At 43.5% G+C, this 15,219-nt stretch overlaps 1 protein-coding gene across 2 annotated transcripts in view; it reads left to right on the plus strand.

The window, feature by feature from the left end:
- The window catches only part of LOC145270540 (peroxisomal targeting signal 1 receptor-like), an 82,577-nt gene that overhangs the window by 13,825 nt on the left and 53,533 nt on the right, over positions 1–15,219 (plus strand). For both annotated transcript variants that reach the window (XM_080126186.1, XM_080126183.1), the window contains exon 4: positions 11,901–11,936. In XM_080126186.1, the coding sequence (XP_079982312.1) occupies positions 11,901–11,936 (36 nt within the window). The remainder of the gene's footprint in view (positions 1–11,900; positions 11,937–15,219) is intronic.

Genomic DNA, 15,219 nt, shown 5'->3' on the forward strand with positions numbered 1-15,219 from the left:
AGAGCTGACATCTATTCAATGTAACCGCCTTCAGCCTCAACCACTGCCTCGATACGGGTCTGGAATTGGTAGCATGCCTTTTCCACAAGTGCCGACAGGAGCTCGGCGAATATTTGTCGATCAGGCTTACTGTGGGAGGTCATGTTGGTGATGTTCTTGACGTATGACCAAACAAAGTAGTCCAGCGGGTTTAGGTCGGGGGAGGTGGGACGCCAGTGAGAGAAGGGTACAAATTCAGCACTCCTTCTGAAGCCAAGCCTGGGTCTCTTTGAACTTGTGGGCTGGCATTGAGTCCTGTTGCCATACTCAAGTCTGCCCCGAGGGATCACCACACTCTTTAGCATATCCAGGTACACTTTGGTGTTGACTTTAAAATCGACTTCAAAGATGTGAGGTGGCATGATGTAGCCCTCACTTGAAACTACACCAAAGACCATAACCGTAGCCGGAAACTTTTTCATCACTCTGGGCACGTCTCTGTTATTCGTGGCAATCCAGGGATACATTTTGAGGGTGCTGGCAATGGTCCTGTTGTCATAACATGGATCGATTATTTGGTCCTTGTGACACGCTAAAAAGTAAACTGTACTTATCTATGACCGAGGGTTTATTGGATACCTGAATAACAGAAGAAACATGGATTGATAGAGAGCATCAGTTGTACAGAGGCACATCTCCGATCTCACTCCTTGAATATTCCAAAATTCATGATGTTGACCATCTTATAATTTATTCCTTTAATTTAGTTGACTTTTACAATTCTTGGCAGTATCTGTTTCGTAGCACAAAATTAATCACTAATTATATCAATCAGTGAATCTATTATGCCCTTGCAGATCACAAAAGTTAAGCAACATTGAACCTGGTCATTATTAAAATGGAGGATCATTTGGGGATTCCAGGTGCTGTATTTGGTGTTGACTTTAAAATCGACTTCAAAGATGTGAGGTGGCATGATGTGGCCCTCACTTGAAACCACACCAAAGACCATAACATTTAAAACTAAACTCCTAACTTTACATCATCAACGCTCTGTTCCTCATCTAGCATCAATTGAATGGATGGCTCTCGTCTTGGGGATGCTTCATGTTTTGACAAGCTCCTGAGTTTGACCTTTACTCCTGATCTGAAATGGAACACGTATATAAAGTCTGTTGCCCGGGCCGCTGGGAAAATGATAGAATCTTTCTACCGCTCCAGAAGATATCTCACTACTGATGCAATTCTCTATCTGTATAAACGCCAAGTACGTCCAAAGATGGAGTACTGCTGCCACATCTGGGCTGGAGCTTCAAAAAACAGCCTATCCTGCCTTGAAAAAGTACAAAATAGACTTTGTGGCTTAGTGGGGATGCTCTCTTCTCTTCCCTGCAACCTCTCTCCCACAGAAGAGACGTTGCGAGCCTGTCTTTGTTTTATCGTTATTTCCATGGCAAGTGCTCGTCCGAGCTCCAATCTCTGGTCCCCCCTCGCCAATCCTTCATGATAAACACCCGTCTAGCTAAAACCACTGTCAGTAATTTCCCCCACTCTTTATCTGTGCCTAAATCGAAACGTAGATTCCATGAACATAGCTTTTTTCTGAGAAGTGCACGCCTGTGGAATTCTCTTCCGTTTGCCTGTTTCCCACCTGACTACAACTTGGACGTCTTCAAGTCCAACATAAACAAATTCTTGATTAATCGCCCCCTTAAGTAAGACGCTTTATCAAATCTCCAATACCAATTATTACTACGATATTATTCCATTGATTAAAATAACCTTATCCCCGAGTGGCTTACAGGCCTTGATAAGTGGTGATCCCCATGTAAAAAAAAAAAAAAAAAAAAACTGTGGCTGAGAAACTTTGTCTTCATCACCCTGGGCACACCCCTGTTATTCATGGCAATTCAGCGATGCATTTTAAGGGTGCTAGCAATGGTCCTGTTGTCATAACTTGGATCGATAGAGAGCAGGAGTTGTACAGCGGCGCATCTCCGATCTCACTCGTTAAACATTGTCACTTTCAAACATGATAGAAGGCTCCTATCGTTCTTGGGATTTGTACACAACTGGCCAACTAGTAGATGGTCTGCAACAAAAAAGAAAACCAGTTTTCATCAAATGGAAATGGAATCATGTTGTCTTTTCTAGGGCGAAAATTTTATCGTTTCACACTGTATAGTCCAATCCTTCTGACCCAAAAGAAAGATCCAGATTTTCCTTGATGGTTTTTTTTTTTTTGTTGCTGTTCATGTTCACCTCAAACACTTGGGCTAATAATAATTGAGACTATGACTAAGAAAGATTAACAAGATGTTGGTTTACGTTACATTTAAACTTCTGCATATCAATACAGCCAAGGAAGCCGGTAGCAGGAAGGGAATTCCAAAGTCTAGCTGTTTGAGGAAAGAAACTATTAGAGCAGTAGACTCTCTGGCATTCAGAGACCTCAACAGTGAAGGGGTGAGATTTTGTTGCTAAGCGGGTTTGTCGGAGATATGTACGTCGAGGGGACACAGGTGCAAGAGTTCATCAGCGCACATTCAATTAAAATATTTGTAAAACAGACACAGGGATGTAATATTGCAGTGATGGGACAGGGATTGGAGCTTAGTTGACTAAGTGGAGCCTATCCAAGAGGGAGAGACTAGTGGTAGATGCACCAGCCCAGATGTGGCAACAATACTCCATGCATGGGTGAATGGTGGCCTTGTAGAGGTACAAAATACTCTTAAGTGTGAGTAGTCTTCTAGTTCGATAGAGGGAACCCACCTTCTTTGCAGCAGCCTTTGCAATGTCCTCAATGTACTTGTTCTAGTTCATATTGCCCATGAATGTTAGGCTAAGGAGTTTGGAGAAAGAATTTTTAAGTCGGTTGTTATTTGTCATGGATATCGGTGGTTGGAGAGGCTTCTTGTAATTGTTAAAGAAAAGCAGTTTGGTCTTAGTGTTACATAGAGTTATCATCGAAGTTCTCACTAGGTTTATCATAGAGGGGCACCAAATTGACGTTATAAAAGGGAATTATGCGTGTCATAAAAGAATTCCGTGTGCGTATGATCGTCTAGTTTCATAAGCGTATGAGTCGGGCCTACCTGCGGTGAAAAGCGAACCCGGGACCCTTCAATTACAAATAAAGTCCACTAATGAACTACACTTATCTTACCCCAAAGTGACGATTTAGTTTCGCCCAACGGCTATGAAAAAAAACAAGCCGATAAGTGATTGATGGGTTTTGAAATACACTTCTTTAGTAACATGTCTTGTGTCATTGGATTTTCGTGACATGTTGATTCAGCGAGATTGTTCGGTTCTGCTTGGGAACGTGTCTGTCGATTAAACAGTATTTGTTTGTGGCGTGGTATTCAGAATTGCGTGGACGAATTTAAGGACCGTGCCGTCACATGTAAAAAAACATATATATATATATATTGAAACAAAAATGTAGTAGGCAAAAAAAATAAATGTTCTGTCAGCAACAGTACAACTTCAAAATAGTCAATATCGCCCACCTCCAGAAGAGAGGGAATTCCTGTCCGTGATAACCGTGGTAAAAGAAGACACACTCCAATCGCCAGAAACACCCACACACACAGTTTGCAGGACACTACCGACTCGTCTCTAGCCTCCTGCTTTTATAGTGGCCGGGAATTATCCATTTGCATAATCACATGAGAAAGAAACGTGATTTTCCGAGAGTTGCATGGGGTAAACGCTAATAAAAACCCCCGGACGCCATCTTGGAATTCTCTTTTCCCCCCAACCGGTGACACAACAGACGTACCCGAGGTAAGCTCTTTTTCCCCTCATTTTAGTTATTGCTACTTCTGCTACACTCCCCCCTGATCTCATGATCACAAATGGGGCAGGGGGCAGTCGTCTCTGTCTGGTACTTCTCCGAAGAACCGGAGGCAGCACTTCCTCCCTGCCATCCTCCTCATCGCCATTATTGCCACCAGTCTGCTCCATAGGCGGTGTTTCACAATCAGGGCAGGGGGGCAGTATTCGTCTCTGACGGGTACTCCTTCGTAAAGGCAAGACGGGTGGTCCTTCCTCTGCTTCTTCAGTATGTACATTATATGGCTCAAAATCCTCTCCGTCGTCCTGCATCATACTCTCTGTCTTTTCAGAAGACATCATACTGTCTGAGTCTCCCTCTTCCTCCGATGTAACAACATAATGGCGAGGGCACAAATCCTTCACGTGATGAGGCATACCGTCCACCAAAATCGACTGAGGGTTGATCACCTTGGTCACCTCACCCTTGCCGAACCTCGTGGTACATCGATTTTGCGGTCTTCTGACCCATACGCGATCTCCAACCTGGTAAAAGCTGTTCTTGGGACCTGGGGACGCAGTTGCGAGATTGGTCTCCTTTACTCGAACTTCGTATTGATAAATCCTGTTGGCAGGCGCAGTGGAGGGAGATGTGTCGTCTCTTGGTGTGATATTATACCAGTAGACAGCCTCCTGTATGGGACAACACATTCTAGCCGCTATTCGTTTCACTGTACAGTGACATCGCTCCGCTATGCCATTCCCGGCTGGAGCGTATGCACAACGGAATCGCAAGTGAACTCCCCATTTACATGCAAATGCTTGGAACATATTGCTGCAGAAAGCTGTGTCATTGTCTAAAAGGAGTTCATGCGGCGCGCCACGCTCGAGGAACACTGCCTCCAACTGATGAATCACGCTTGCCGAGTCCTGCCTTGCCAATTTCCTCCAAATGGAGAAACGCGATGGACCACAGTCTGTTAAAGTTAAAAAATGGAAGGTGCCATAATGCGTGATATCCATTCCAATTCTCTGCCAATTCTCGTTAACTTCCAGCTTTCCCTTTTCCCACCTGACTGGCGCTGGGTCAATCGACTGACATTCCTCGCATTTCTGTATGACCGTTCTGACAGTTGCTTTTGTTGTGGTTGGACATCTTCTCCTGACAAAGTAGGTAGTGCGTCGCACCCCCGGATGTCCACTATCTTTGTGAATAGCCATGATTTGACTCTCATCGAGCTCGTCTGTGTGGACCGCGCCTATCACTGGGTCAAGACCGTTTTTCTTTTTCATTGCCTCAAACCACCGCTGTGGCACTCGTGTCAGTCGGTCAGCAATGTTTCGTGCTGATGGAACCAGCGTCACATCCACTGTCAGCCCGTACTCTTTCACGAGCTCCTTAAGAGTGCTTAATCGCCTCCTAATAAGCATCTCGCTTGCTGCTTTGGTGCGTACTCGCGCCTTTCCAGTTAGCGTGTCCGAGACCCAATGGTATACGCAAACAGAATCTGTCTTTATGTGTAGCACCTTGCTCTGCCACTGGAGAGCCAAATTGATGCCTTTCAATACGGCATCCAGTTCAGCCAAGTTGATATGTTGAGAGTCATCTTCAGGTCGCAGCCAACATGCATCTTCCAACACAGTTTCACACATCTCCAAGGCTGCCCCAATTGCTAGGAAGCTAGCATCAACCCATACATTCAGCTCTTTGCCGTCCACACACCAATTTCCCTGTGCCGGATCGTTCTGCTGCGCAGATTTTAAGGTTTCGAACATCATACGATGTAGTACGGCGTCCCTTGCTTCATCATCCCAGCCCTTCGTTACCGAACTTACTCTCCTTCTGAGTTTCCGCAAGCCACACGAAGCCAACCACACACCGGAAAGTGCCCGACAAGTCGACCATACAGGGAAAAGATTGTTCGTCGCGTAACAATACTGGGAGCCTCTGGAATTGCATTTCCTCGCTTCCACCGCAGTTCATTGCATTCCATCCTGACTGCCAATCCCAGCACCCGTGCACCGTCCTTCAACTGCTCCGGGTTCTTGTACTCCAACCCGAACTGCGCGAGGTGTTCTCTCACACGGGTCGCAGGCACCACGTCTTCATTGACAAAAATGTCATCAATGTAAGCAGATGCTGCGCGGCTTATAACTTCTTCCTGAGATAGTACTTCGCTGACAATTGCTCTCATTATCAAGGGAGCCACATTCAAACCAAACCCCAGACGGGTCAGACAGTATTTTTTCCCATCGATTTCCACAGTCTGGTATGGCCACAGTGTCTCATGGACCCGGACTTGTAGGTATGCTCTTCTGAGGTCCAGTAGAGATACGTTAGCACCTTTTTGTCTCCACTCACGCAGCTTAGCCGCACAAACATCTGCGTTGGCCGTAAATGCGTCTACGTAATGATTTAGCTCCCGGTAGTCCATCACCGGGCGCACTTTGGCTTTGTTCTGCTGTATCACAGCCATCAGGGGAATTAGACCTTTGGGGGGTCCCAATTTATCCTCTGGGTATGGCACGAGCCAACCATTATCTATCCAGGTGTGGAGCTCCTGCGTGTATTCTTTACGAATTTCTGCTGGCACTGGGTACTCTGACACTCGATTATGCAGCCTTTCAGGGGGGGTGGTCCACAGACCATTTCCACGATGCGGTCCACGTTCGGTTTTGATGGTCAAAGGTAACAGTGAAATCTGGTTCATCGATAGAAATGGCTGCGCATTTAATACTTTTCCTGGCGCCCAGCCGCACTGATCCTGTAGGCTTGACAACGACACCTCCTAGAGCTTTTATGGCGTCGATCCCTAGAAGCAAGTCAAATCCCAGTGGCTTGCCATGCACCACCAACACATCGACTCTGGCAGACACACCTTCATCAGTGGATACAGAGACTGTTCCAACACCGCAGCACGCATGGGACATTCCACCAATTGTGTTGACATTTACATTTGTTTTTCTCCAAGACCGGCACCGGTCTGCATGTAAAATTGTCCTGGAGCATCCTGTATCAATAAGCGCCAAACATCGCGTTCCGTCAACATGGATGCTTATCACCGGGAGCGTCGTGTTCACATCTTGGTTGGGAAGGAGACTGGCGCTTATGCGTCCTCCCCTTGCTCGTTTCCCGAGCAGTTCCGAGCCCAGTGTCCACTCTCACCGCAACGGTAACACCGTGTTCCACGTTTTCGACAGTCCCTTGCAAGGTGGCCTTTAACATTGCATTTGAAACAGGTCACGTTAACAGGATTATTCTGGGCCCTGTTGTTGGGTGAGCGTGTGGCCGCAACCACATCCTAATTTTGTTCGCCAATGGTTAGCTCCCCCATGGTCAGGGCTTTGATGTTCGGCACCTGTTGAAGAGCAATTGAGATGGTGTCAGGGAATCCAGTGACAAAAATTAATTTTGTGAGTCTCTCTAAGCTTTCTCCTGTGAATCCGGCCAATCCAACCAACTGCCTGATTTTGTTGGCGTACACATCCACACGTTCACCAGCCCATCTAACCATAGTTATTTTTCTATATGCTGCAAACGCGTCATCAGTAAATGCCTCCTTTAATCGAGCCTCAATCTGGTCTATTTTCTTTTGATCGTCCTCCTCCATTTCCATGTAGAGGGCCAGCGCATCGCCTTCCAGGTATAAAGGTAGCAGACTCGCTACGTCATCCACCTGCTGAAGTTGTGCGACAAGTCTCACTTTTTTCAGCCACGCTACAACGTCTCCCTCGCCAGAGAACGGCTTGATAATATCACTGCTTATCCGCACCTTCACCATATTCGGGCCGAAATAGCTTGAAACAAAAATGTAGTAGGCAAAAAAAATAAATGTTCTGTCAGCAACAGTACAACTTCAAAATAGTCAATATCGCCCACCTCCAGAAGAGAGGGAATTCCTGTCCGTGATAACCGTGGTAAAAGAAGATACACTCCAATCGCCAGAAACACCCACACACACAATTTGCAGGACACTGCTGACTCGTCTCTAGCCTCCTGCTTTTATAGTGGCCGGGAATTATCTATTTGCATAATCACATGAGAAAGAAACGTGATTTTCCGAGAGTTGCATGGGGTAAACGCTAATAAAAACCCCCGGACGCCATCTTGGAATTCTCTTTTCTCCCCAACCGGTGACACAACAGACGTACCCGAGGTAAGCTCTTTTTCCCCTCATTTTAGTTATTGCTACTTCTGCTACACATATACACATTTTTTTTTCTGACTCTCTCTCTCGTGTAGCGATATTACATCCTTTTTGTTTGGAAAATAAGTGCTTCAGAATCCTAAGATCGGCTTTCTGAGAGAAACAATGTCTAGAGCAGAGGTTCCCATTACATCGATCACGATCGACTGACCAATCGCAGAGACTTTGTGGCTAGATTGCGTGGTATTTATCTATTGTGTATATAAAAGTGTGTGTGTGTACACATTTTCCAATGCAATAACTCTGTCAATTTTCAGTCTACACACGTGAAATTTGATATACAGGGTACTGAAATTTGGGAAAATCTTTGTAATCCGTTTTCGGACAGAAATTTGGCTGTTAAGGGGTCAAAGTTCAACGATTTGACCTTTTGAGAACTCTACCAAACTCCTCCGCCGATTTTGGGTCTACACACTTGAAATTTTAGATATAGGTTCCTTGGACATGGATCTAACTTAATAACTTGATTTGAGCCCAAAACAATAAATGTTAAGGGGTCATAATAGGAGTCAAAATAAAAAAAAAAAAAGAATTGACTGCTGCGGTCTCTACCAAATTACTCAGACAATTTCTGGTCTAAACATTTGAAATTTTTACATAAAAGGTGTTCAGAGATAGGGCAAGCTTTTTAATCGGTTTAGGTCGAAAATTTGATCTACAAATATATAAATCTATGTATGTTTGCATGTCTGCTTAAAACTTTCGACAGAAGCGACTGATTTTCACAAGATCAGTATCGTTTGAAGCTCGACCCTTCAGACGACAAATACAGAAAGGTTGGCTAAAAACATTAATTTCTTCACCTTCAACTGGGCACTTTTCTACAGGGAGGGGTTGCTTTTTTCGCCGATATTTTCGAAAGTCATCCCCTCTTTTTGATTGCCTAGCCTTAATTTAAACCTACGCCACTTCCGATTTGGCAGTGGTCGTAACAGCAAAGACGTCACGTTTTTTTCCCCCCATTCTTTTCCTCCTTTGCGGTACAGGTTCGAGCCTGCCTTCCTACTACCACTTTTTTTTTTTGTTTGCTCAATATACACCGCCAAACACCCAGACAACGGCGGGCTGAAATGGTAGTTTAAAAGAAAAGTTAGTGCTGGCAAACTTTCAGAATCTAGGAGCAGAGCTGGAGACACAAGAGCAGTCATGTGCACAGCTTGAGAGTGCAGGCTAGATAAAAGCAAACAGATTGCAACAAATGCTTTAAAGACTTTGCGTTACTCGAGCTAATCGCTGCATTCGTGTGCTGCCCTTTCTAAAAAAATGCTGAGGTTGTTTCACTCGTATCGAAAATTGTAACCTGAACTCTTCTGGAGTGAGGGATAGGATTCTGACTATAAGCCGACATTCAACTGATGCAGAGCTCCTGGACAATTTTGGAACTTACTCATAGAGGACTCCAGCATCAGTAAATGTGCTACCTTTTTGACTGCATTATTTGGCTTCACTTATTTATGTGAATCAGCATTTTCCCACGTGAAGATCATCAAGTTCAAATATCTTCTATGTGACAGAGTCTGCCACCTCCAGGGTATTATCATCATCTATTCTCATCTTTGTAAAGACAATCGGGAATAGGTTGTGCTCGTCCCAGGCACCCTTTGTATTTGAAGATGCCTGGCACAAGCATGCCCTATTAACAGCTGTCCTCACAAAGAGATGGCACGAAATGATGATACCCTACAAGTAGTTAATAAAGATAGGAGAAAAAGAAAAAAAGGAATCGTTAAGTCAGTTTTAATATAATAAGATGTACGGCATAATTACATTCACACAGAGAAGGGGTTAAGAGAAAAAAAAAAAACCTGACTACCCAAATAATTCTAATTGAAGCCGGAGGTTTCTCTGCTTGCACAAAGTAGGGGGGGGTAGCAATGATGGCAAGTGCTTCGAGGACAGACAGTTGGAACTTTGTGCGTCCTCGGTACAAAACAGAAAAACACTCCGGAGAGAAAACAAGACCACACTCCTTTTTATCGACCAAGTGTTGGCCGATGGACGATTCTATCAGTTGAGATTTTCTGGTAGTAGGTTGATGATCTCGGATGAAACGGGGAACATGTTGGGCGATTCTAACCTGAAGACGCTGGGTCATCTTGCCTATATAGACGGCACCACACCGACATTGAAATTTATAAATAACATTACTTGTTTGAGAGATACGAAATGAAGGAAAGTCGGTTCTTGCTGGATCACCAAAGTTAAGCAACATTGTACTTGGTCAGTACTAAATGGGTGACCATTTGGAGCTTCCAGGTCTTGTATGTGCTCTCCGCTTATCTCGGCATTGTTTCCAGTTGTCCAGAGTCTTGGATATGACCTTAAACTATATCCGATGGTGAGGCCCCAGCTTGCGGGCTTTGGGGAGTGTGGAGCCACCCCTTAATTGCCATTGCTCCCAGGTCCACTCTGACCTGGAGTGGTAGTACCTGTTAGGGTCCCAACTATGGGTTAAATAGAATCCGACTTGAAAACAACAAATATATTCTATTAAAAAACCTGGTCAGTACAAAATGGGTGACAATTTGGGGCTTCCAGGTCTTGTATGTGCTCTCCGCTTATCTCGGCATTGTTTCCAGTCATCCTGGACTTTTCTTTGTCACTGGACTCAAGCAGTGCTGATTCAGGAGAGGTTGGGATTGCGCAACCTTTGTCTCACAATTATACAGGCAGCAACTTTTGTAGGGGGTATCCTTTATCTTTCGAGGCTAAACGGAGGCATTAACCAAACCGGAAGAGATGCTTCTCATATTGTGCTACAATCATAAGGAGGATTTTGAGCTTTCCGCAAAGGACGTGACATACTCTGTCACTTTTGCATAGCATATGCAGCAGAGCATGGCCCCTTCACTATGTAGAAACCGTTAGGATGGAATAGATTTCAGATGAGATATTTTTACTTTTTTTATTTATAACCAAACCAGAGGAGATGCTTCTCATACTTGGCCTTTTGGCCAAGATCAAAGTGTAGTATCTGTTCCGACAGATAATGCAAGCAAAGACCATATGTGGAGGCGACCCCACAGATAAGACCTTGGTCAATGTAGGGGCAACCCTTCATACCGATTGCCACTATCCAGCTCCCCTACTCCCCAGGGAGTTGGTCGCCATTTCCCCTTCACTCCTCACATAAAAAATCGGCCTTGTGCCTAATTTTCTCAGTGGGGGAGCAAATAAATACCTCAAAGTGTAGTATCTGTTCTTCAGATGCTGCACTTCCATTTCTTGTTCTCTTTCGGTGGAGGATCAATCCTTCACGACTGAGACAATTTTTTTTTTTTTTTTTGTACCTTTTTTCCACGTTAAAAAATGACCCTGGTGTCTAACTCTGTCCCGTGGGGAGGCATAGTAAATAGGTACAATCAGGAGGATTTTGAGTTTTCCGCAAAGGACATGACATGCTCTGTCACTTTTGCATGGCATATGCAGCAGCAGAGCATGGCCCATTCACTACGTAGAAACCAAGATATAATAATTTTTTCCATGGCAGGTGCTCGTCTGAACTCCAATCTCTGGTCCCCCCTCGCCAATCTTTCACGAAAAACACCCGTCTAGCTGAATCCACTGTCAAAAATTTCCCCCACTCTATATCTGTGCCTAAATCAAAACGCGGATTCCATGAACAAAGCTTCTTTCTTAGAACTGCACGCCTGTGGAACTCTGTTCCGTCTGCCTGCTTTCCTCCAGACTACAACTTGGATGTCTTAAAGTCCAATGTTAACAAATTCCTAATGAACTGCCCCCCTTAATTAAACACTTCATCAAATCTCCACACTAACATAATGTACTTGCAATAACCCTTATCCCTGAGTGGCTTCCGAGCCTTGATAAGTGGTAATCACTGTGTAAAAAAAAAAAAAAAAAAAAAAAAAAGTAAGGACGGAATAGATTTCAGATGAGATATTTTTACTTTTTTATTTTTTTTCATTTCAGGTTGAAAAGCCAATGGTTTTACCGAGAGATGTTGAGGTATGATTATTATTTTTATGTTTTTACTAATTTCCATATCAAATTAAACTGTCATCTAAGCTTCAGCCACTGTCCCATCGACGAAATGTAGCATCCCTGTAGCCTGTTCTACAAGTACTTTAACGGTGAATGCTCCGACAAACTGCAAACATGCCTGAGTGGCTTCCAGGCCTTGATAAGTGGTGACCGTGTAAAAAAAAAAACTTGCACCCCCTTGACATAAATACCCCCGACAAACCCGACAAGCAGTACAATCCCACCCCTTCACAGTTGAAATCCCTAGATGTAAGAGAGCCTTCTACTCCAGTAGTTTCTTCCCCAGAACCGCTAGACTTTGGAATTCCCTTTCGGGATCCTGCTTCCCCAACTGTACCTCTACATTGAAAGCATTGCTAGGGCCACTGCGAAGAAGGTAGGCTCTCTACCGTGCTAGAAAACTACTAACACCCAAAAGTATCCTGTACCTCTATAAGGCCACCATTCGCCCATGTATGGAGTATTGCTGTCACATTTGGGCTGGTGCATCTGCTACTAGTCTCTCGCTCCTAGACAAGGTTCAAAAGAAAGTCGCCAATCTGATAAGTCCTGAACTGTCATCTAAGCTTCAGCCTCTGTCCCATCGACAAAACGTTGCATCCCTCTGCCTGTTCTACAAGTATTTTAGTGGTGAATGCTCTGACGAACTGCAGAAACTTGTGCCCCCACGACGTAGACACTCTCGACAACCCCGACAGGCATCTAAATCCCACCCCCACACAGTAGAGATCCTTAGATGTAAAAGATCTTTCTACTCCAATAGTTTCTTCCCCAGAACCACTAGACTTTGGAATTCCCTTCCGCGTCCCTGCTTCCCTGCTTTGTGAACCGACATCTTGCTGCCCAAATCCCAACATAGTACCCCAGTAGTTGTTGCCCCTGATAGTAGACCCCTATACCAAAGTGGCAATGTGCCTTGTTTGGGGTGAAAATGTAAAAAAAAAAAAAATTCAACTAGATATTTGATAGATGTAAGTAAAACATCCAAAGTTTTTTCCCTAACCCTAACCCTAACCCGAACATATTTTCAAAGCCAAATTCAATCATGCACATAATGTTACGAGCCTGTCACTGCTTTCTCCTTTTTTTTTCATGGCGAGTACTCGTCTGAGCTCCAATCTATTTATGGCAATACTTCAAAGGTTGTAAATGACTAAGTTCTCTCTGGTTCTCTCTCCTCTGATCTTGAGCATGTGGTACAATGGGGGGAAAAAAGTTGCTGGCTACTTTAAATGCATCGAAAACCAAGTTTCTATCTTTACACCATCAACATTCTGATCCCCATCTGGCATCAACTGAAATGAATGGCTCTCGTCTTGGGGAGGTTCAATGTTTTGACAAGCTTCTAGGCTTGACCTTTAACTCCTGACCTGAAATGGAACAGGTACATCAAATCCGTGGTCAAGGACATTGGAAAGATGGTGAGATCCTTTTATCGATCCAGTAGATATCTCACTGCTGATACAATTCTCTATCCATATAAGAGCCAGATACGTCCAAGGAGGGAGTACTGTTATCATTTGTGGGCAGGAGCTGCTAAAAAGGACTAACCCTAACCCTAACCCGAGCTGCTAGAAAGGACTTATCCTGCCTTGACAGAGTTCAAAATAGAATTCATAGCCTCGTAAGGCATGCCCTTTTCTCTTCCCTGCAACCTCTTTCGCACAGAAGAGACGTTGCGAGCCTGTCTTTGCTTTATCATTATTTTCATGGCAAGTGTTCGTCTGAGCTTCAATCTATAATCCCTCCTTGCCAAACTTTTGCAAAAAACCCTCGTCTAGCTGAAACCACTATCAATAATTCCCCTCTACTCTTTATCTGTGCCTAAACATAAATTCCATGAACAAAGTTTCTTTCTTAGAACTACACATCTGTGGAACTCTCTTCCATTTGCCTGTTTTCCAGCTGACGACAATATGGTCGTCTTCAAGTCCAATGTAAACAAATTCTTGATTAGCCATCCCCTTAAGCAATCCAATTTACCAATTTCCACTACTAACTATTCCTACGATATTATCTCATTGACTACTGTACACTCAATAACCCGTATCCTCGAGTGGCCTCTGGGCTTTCATAAGTGGTGACTCCTATGTAAAAAAAAAAAAAATCAATGCCTACCCCCACTTCTATGTTAAAATATTTGAGTCATTAATCAATTAAGCATTACTTCAACATGCTAATCTTCCCTCTGCAAATAATTTAACGGTCATCTCTGACCGCATATACCATGCAGTGTATGGATAATGCAGGGGAGCTAGGGCAGTAGCTCTAAGATATTTGACAAGGTCAGGCATGAAGGACTTCTAATGAATGGGTGAATGCTAAATATAAGGGAAAGTCTAGGTTGTTCTTGACAGACGTACGCCAAAACAAGATAATAATGCGAAAGTGTCACATAGGTTGATCCTTGGACCTTTATTATTCCTGATATTCATAAACAACCTTTGCTTGATCTGTGTTAGTTAATAGAAATTCTTGTGTGCAGGGCGTTTGCTCAGTTGGTAGAGTGCTTGCCTCGCATGCAAGAGGCTCGGGTTTCGAATCCTGAGTTCGGATGTGTCTAACTGATGAGCCCAAATGAGGGCGAAACTCGAGTCTTAAATTTCTGGTTTGTTGACGGTCATGGCTCTTGTGAGCTGCGACGTTGTTTGGCTGTGGAAATAATTAGAATCTATCACATATATATATATATATATATATATATACTTCAGAATAGTTTTTATTTAACAATCAGTTGTTATGGAAACGTGAGATTGTAGGTTTACAAAATATTACTGGCAGTAATATTATATAAGTTATCCCATCTAAACAAGAATTGCTCGATATGCAAGATAGAGCAAATAAATTAAATTGTAATTCAATGAATTTCAAAGAACTCTCATTGAAATGAAATGAAGTGGTTGAGTTTCATATCAAAGAATTTTTATTATTCTAAGCAAGACAAAGAATGCTTTAGAAAATTAATCTCCTTAACCTATAGGGTTTCGATGTCTACCATCTCATCAGAGGAGAGAAAATATTAGCAAATATTTATAAGGTATGCACCCTATTTGCTGAAGTCAGTGAGTCATGTCTATTATAAAGTATTTGCTGACGAGGAGACCTTGCTTATTAAAAAAACTATATGTAATAATTATTGTACGTAACTTGATGTCTACCACATTAAAAAGCACTATTTTCCGAAACGATCGTACAAATAATTGATTTTGTTGTTGTTCCTTCTTATGAAACGGATTTTTAATTTAAT

This window comes from Euprymna scolopes, chromosome 46 (assembly GCF_053919585.1).
Source record: "Euprymna scolopes isolate OS-2025 chromosome 46, ASM5391958v1, whole genome shotgun sequence".
NCBI lineage: Eukaryota > Metazoa > Mollusca > Cephalopoda > Sepiida > Sepiolidae > Euprymna > Euprymna scolopes.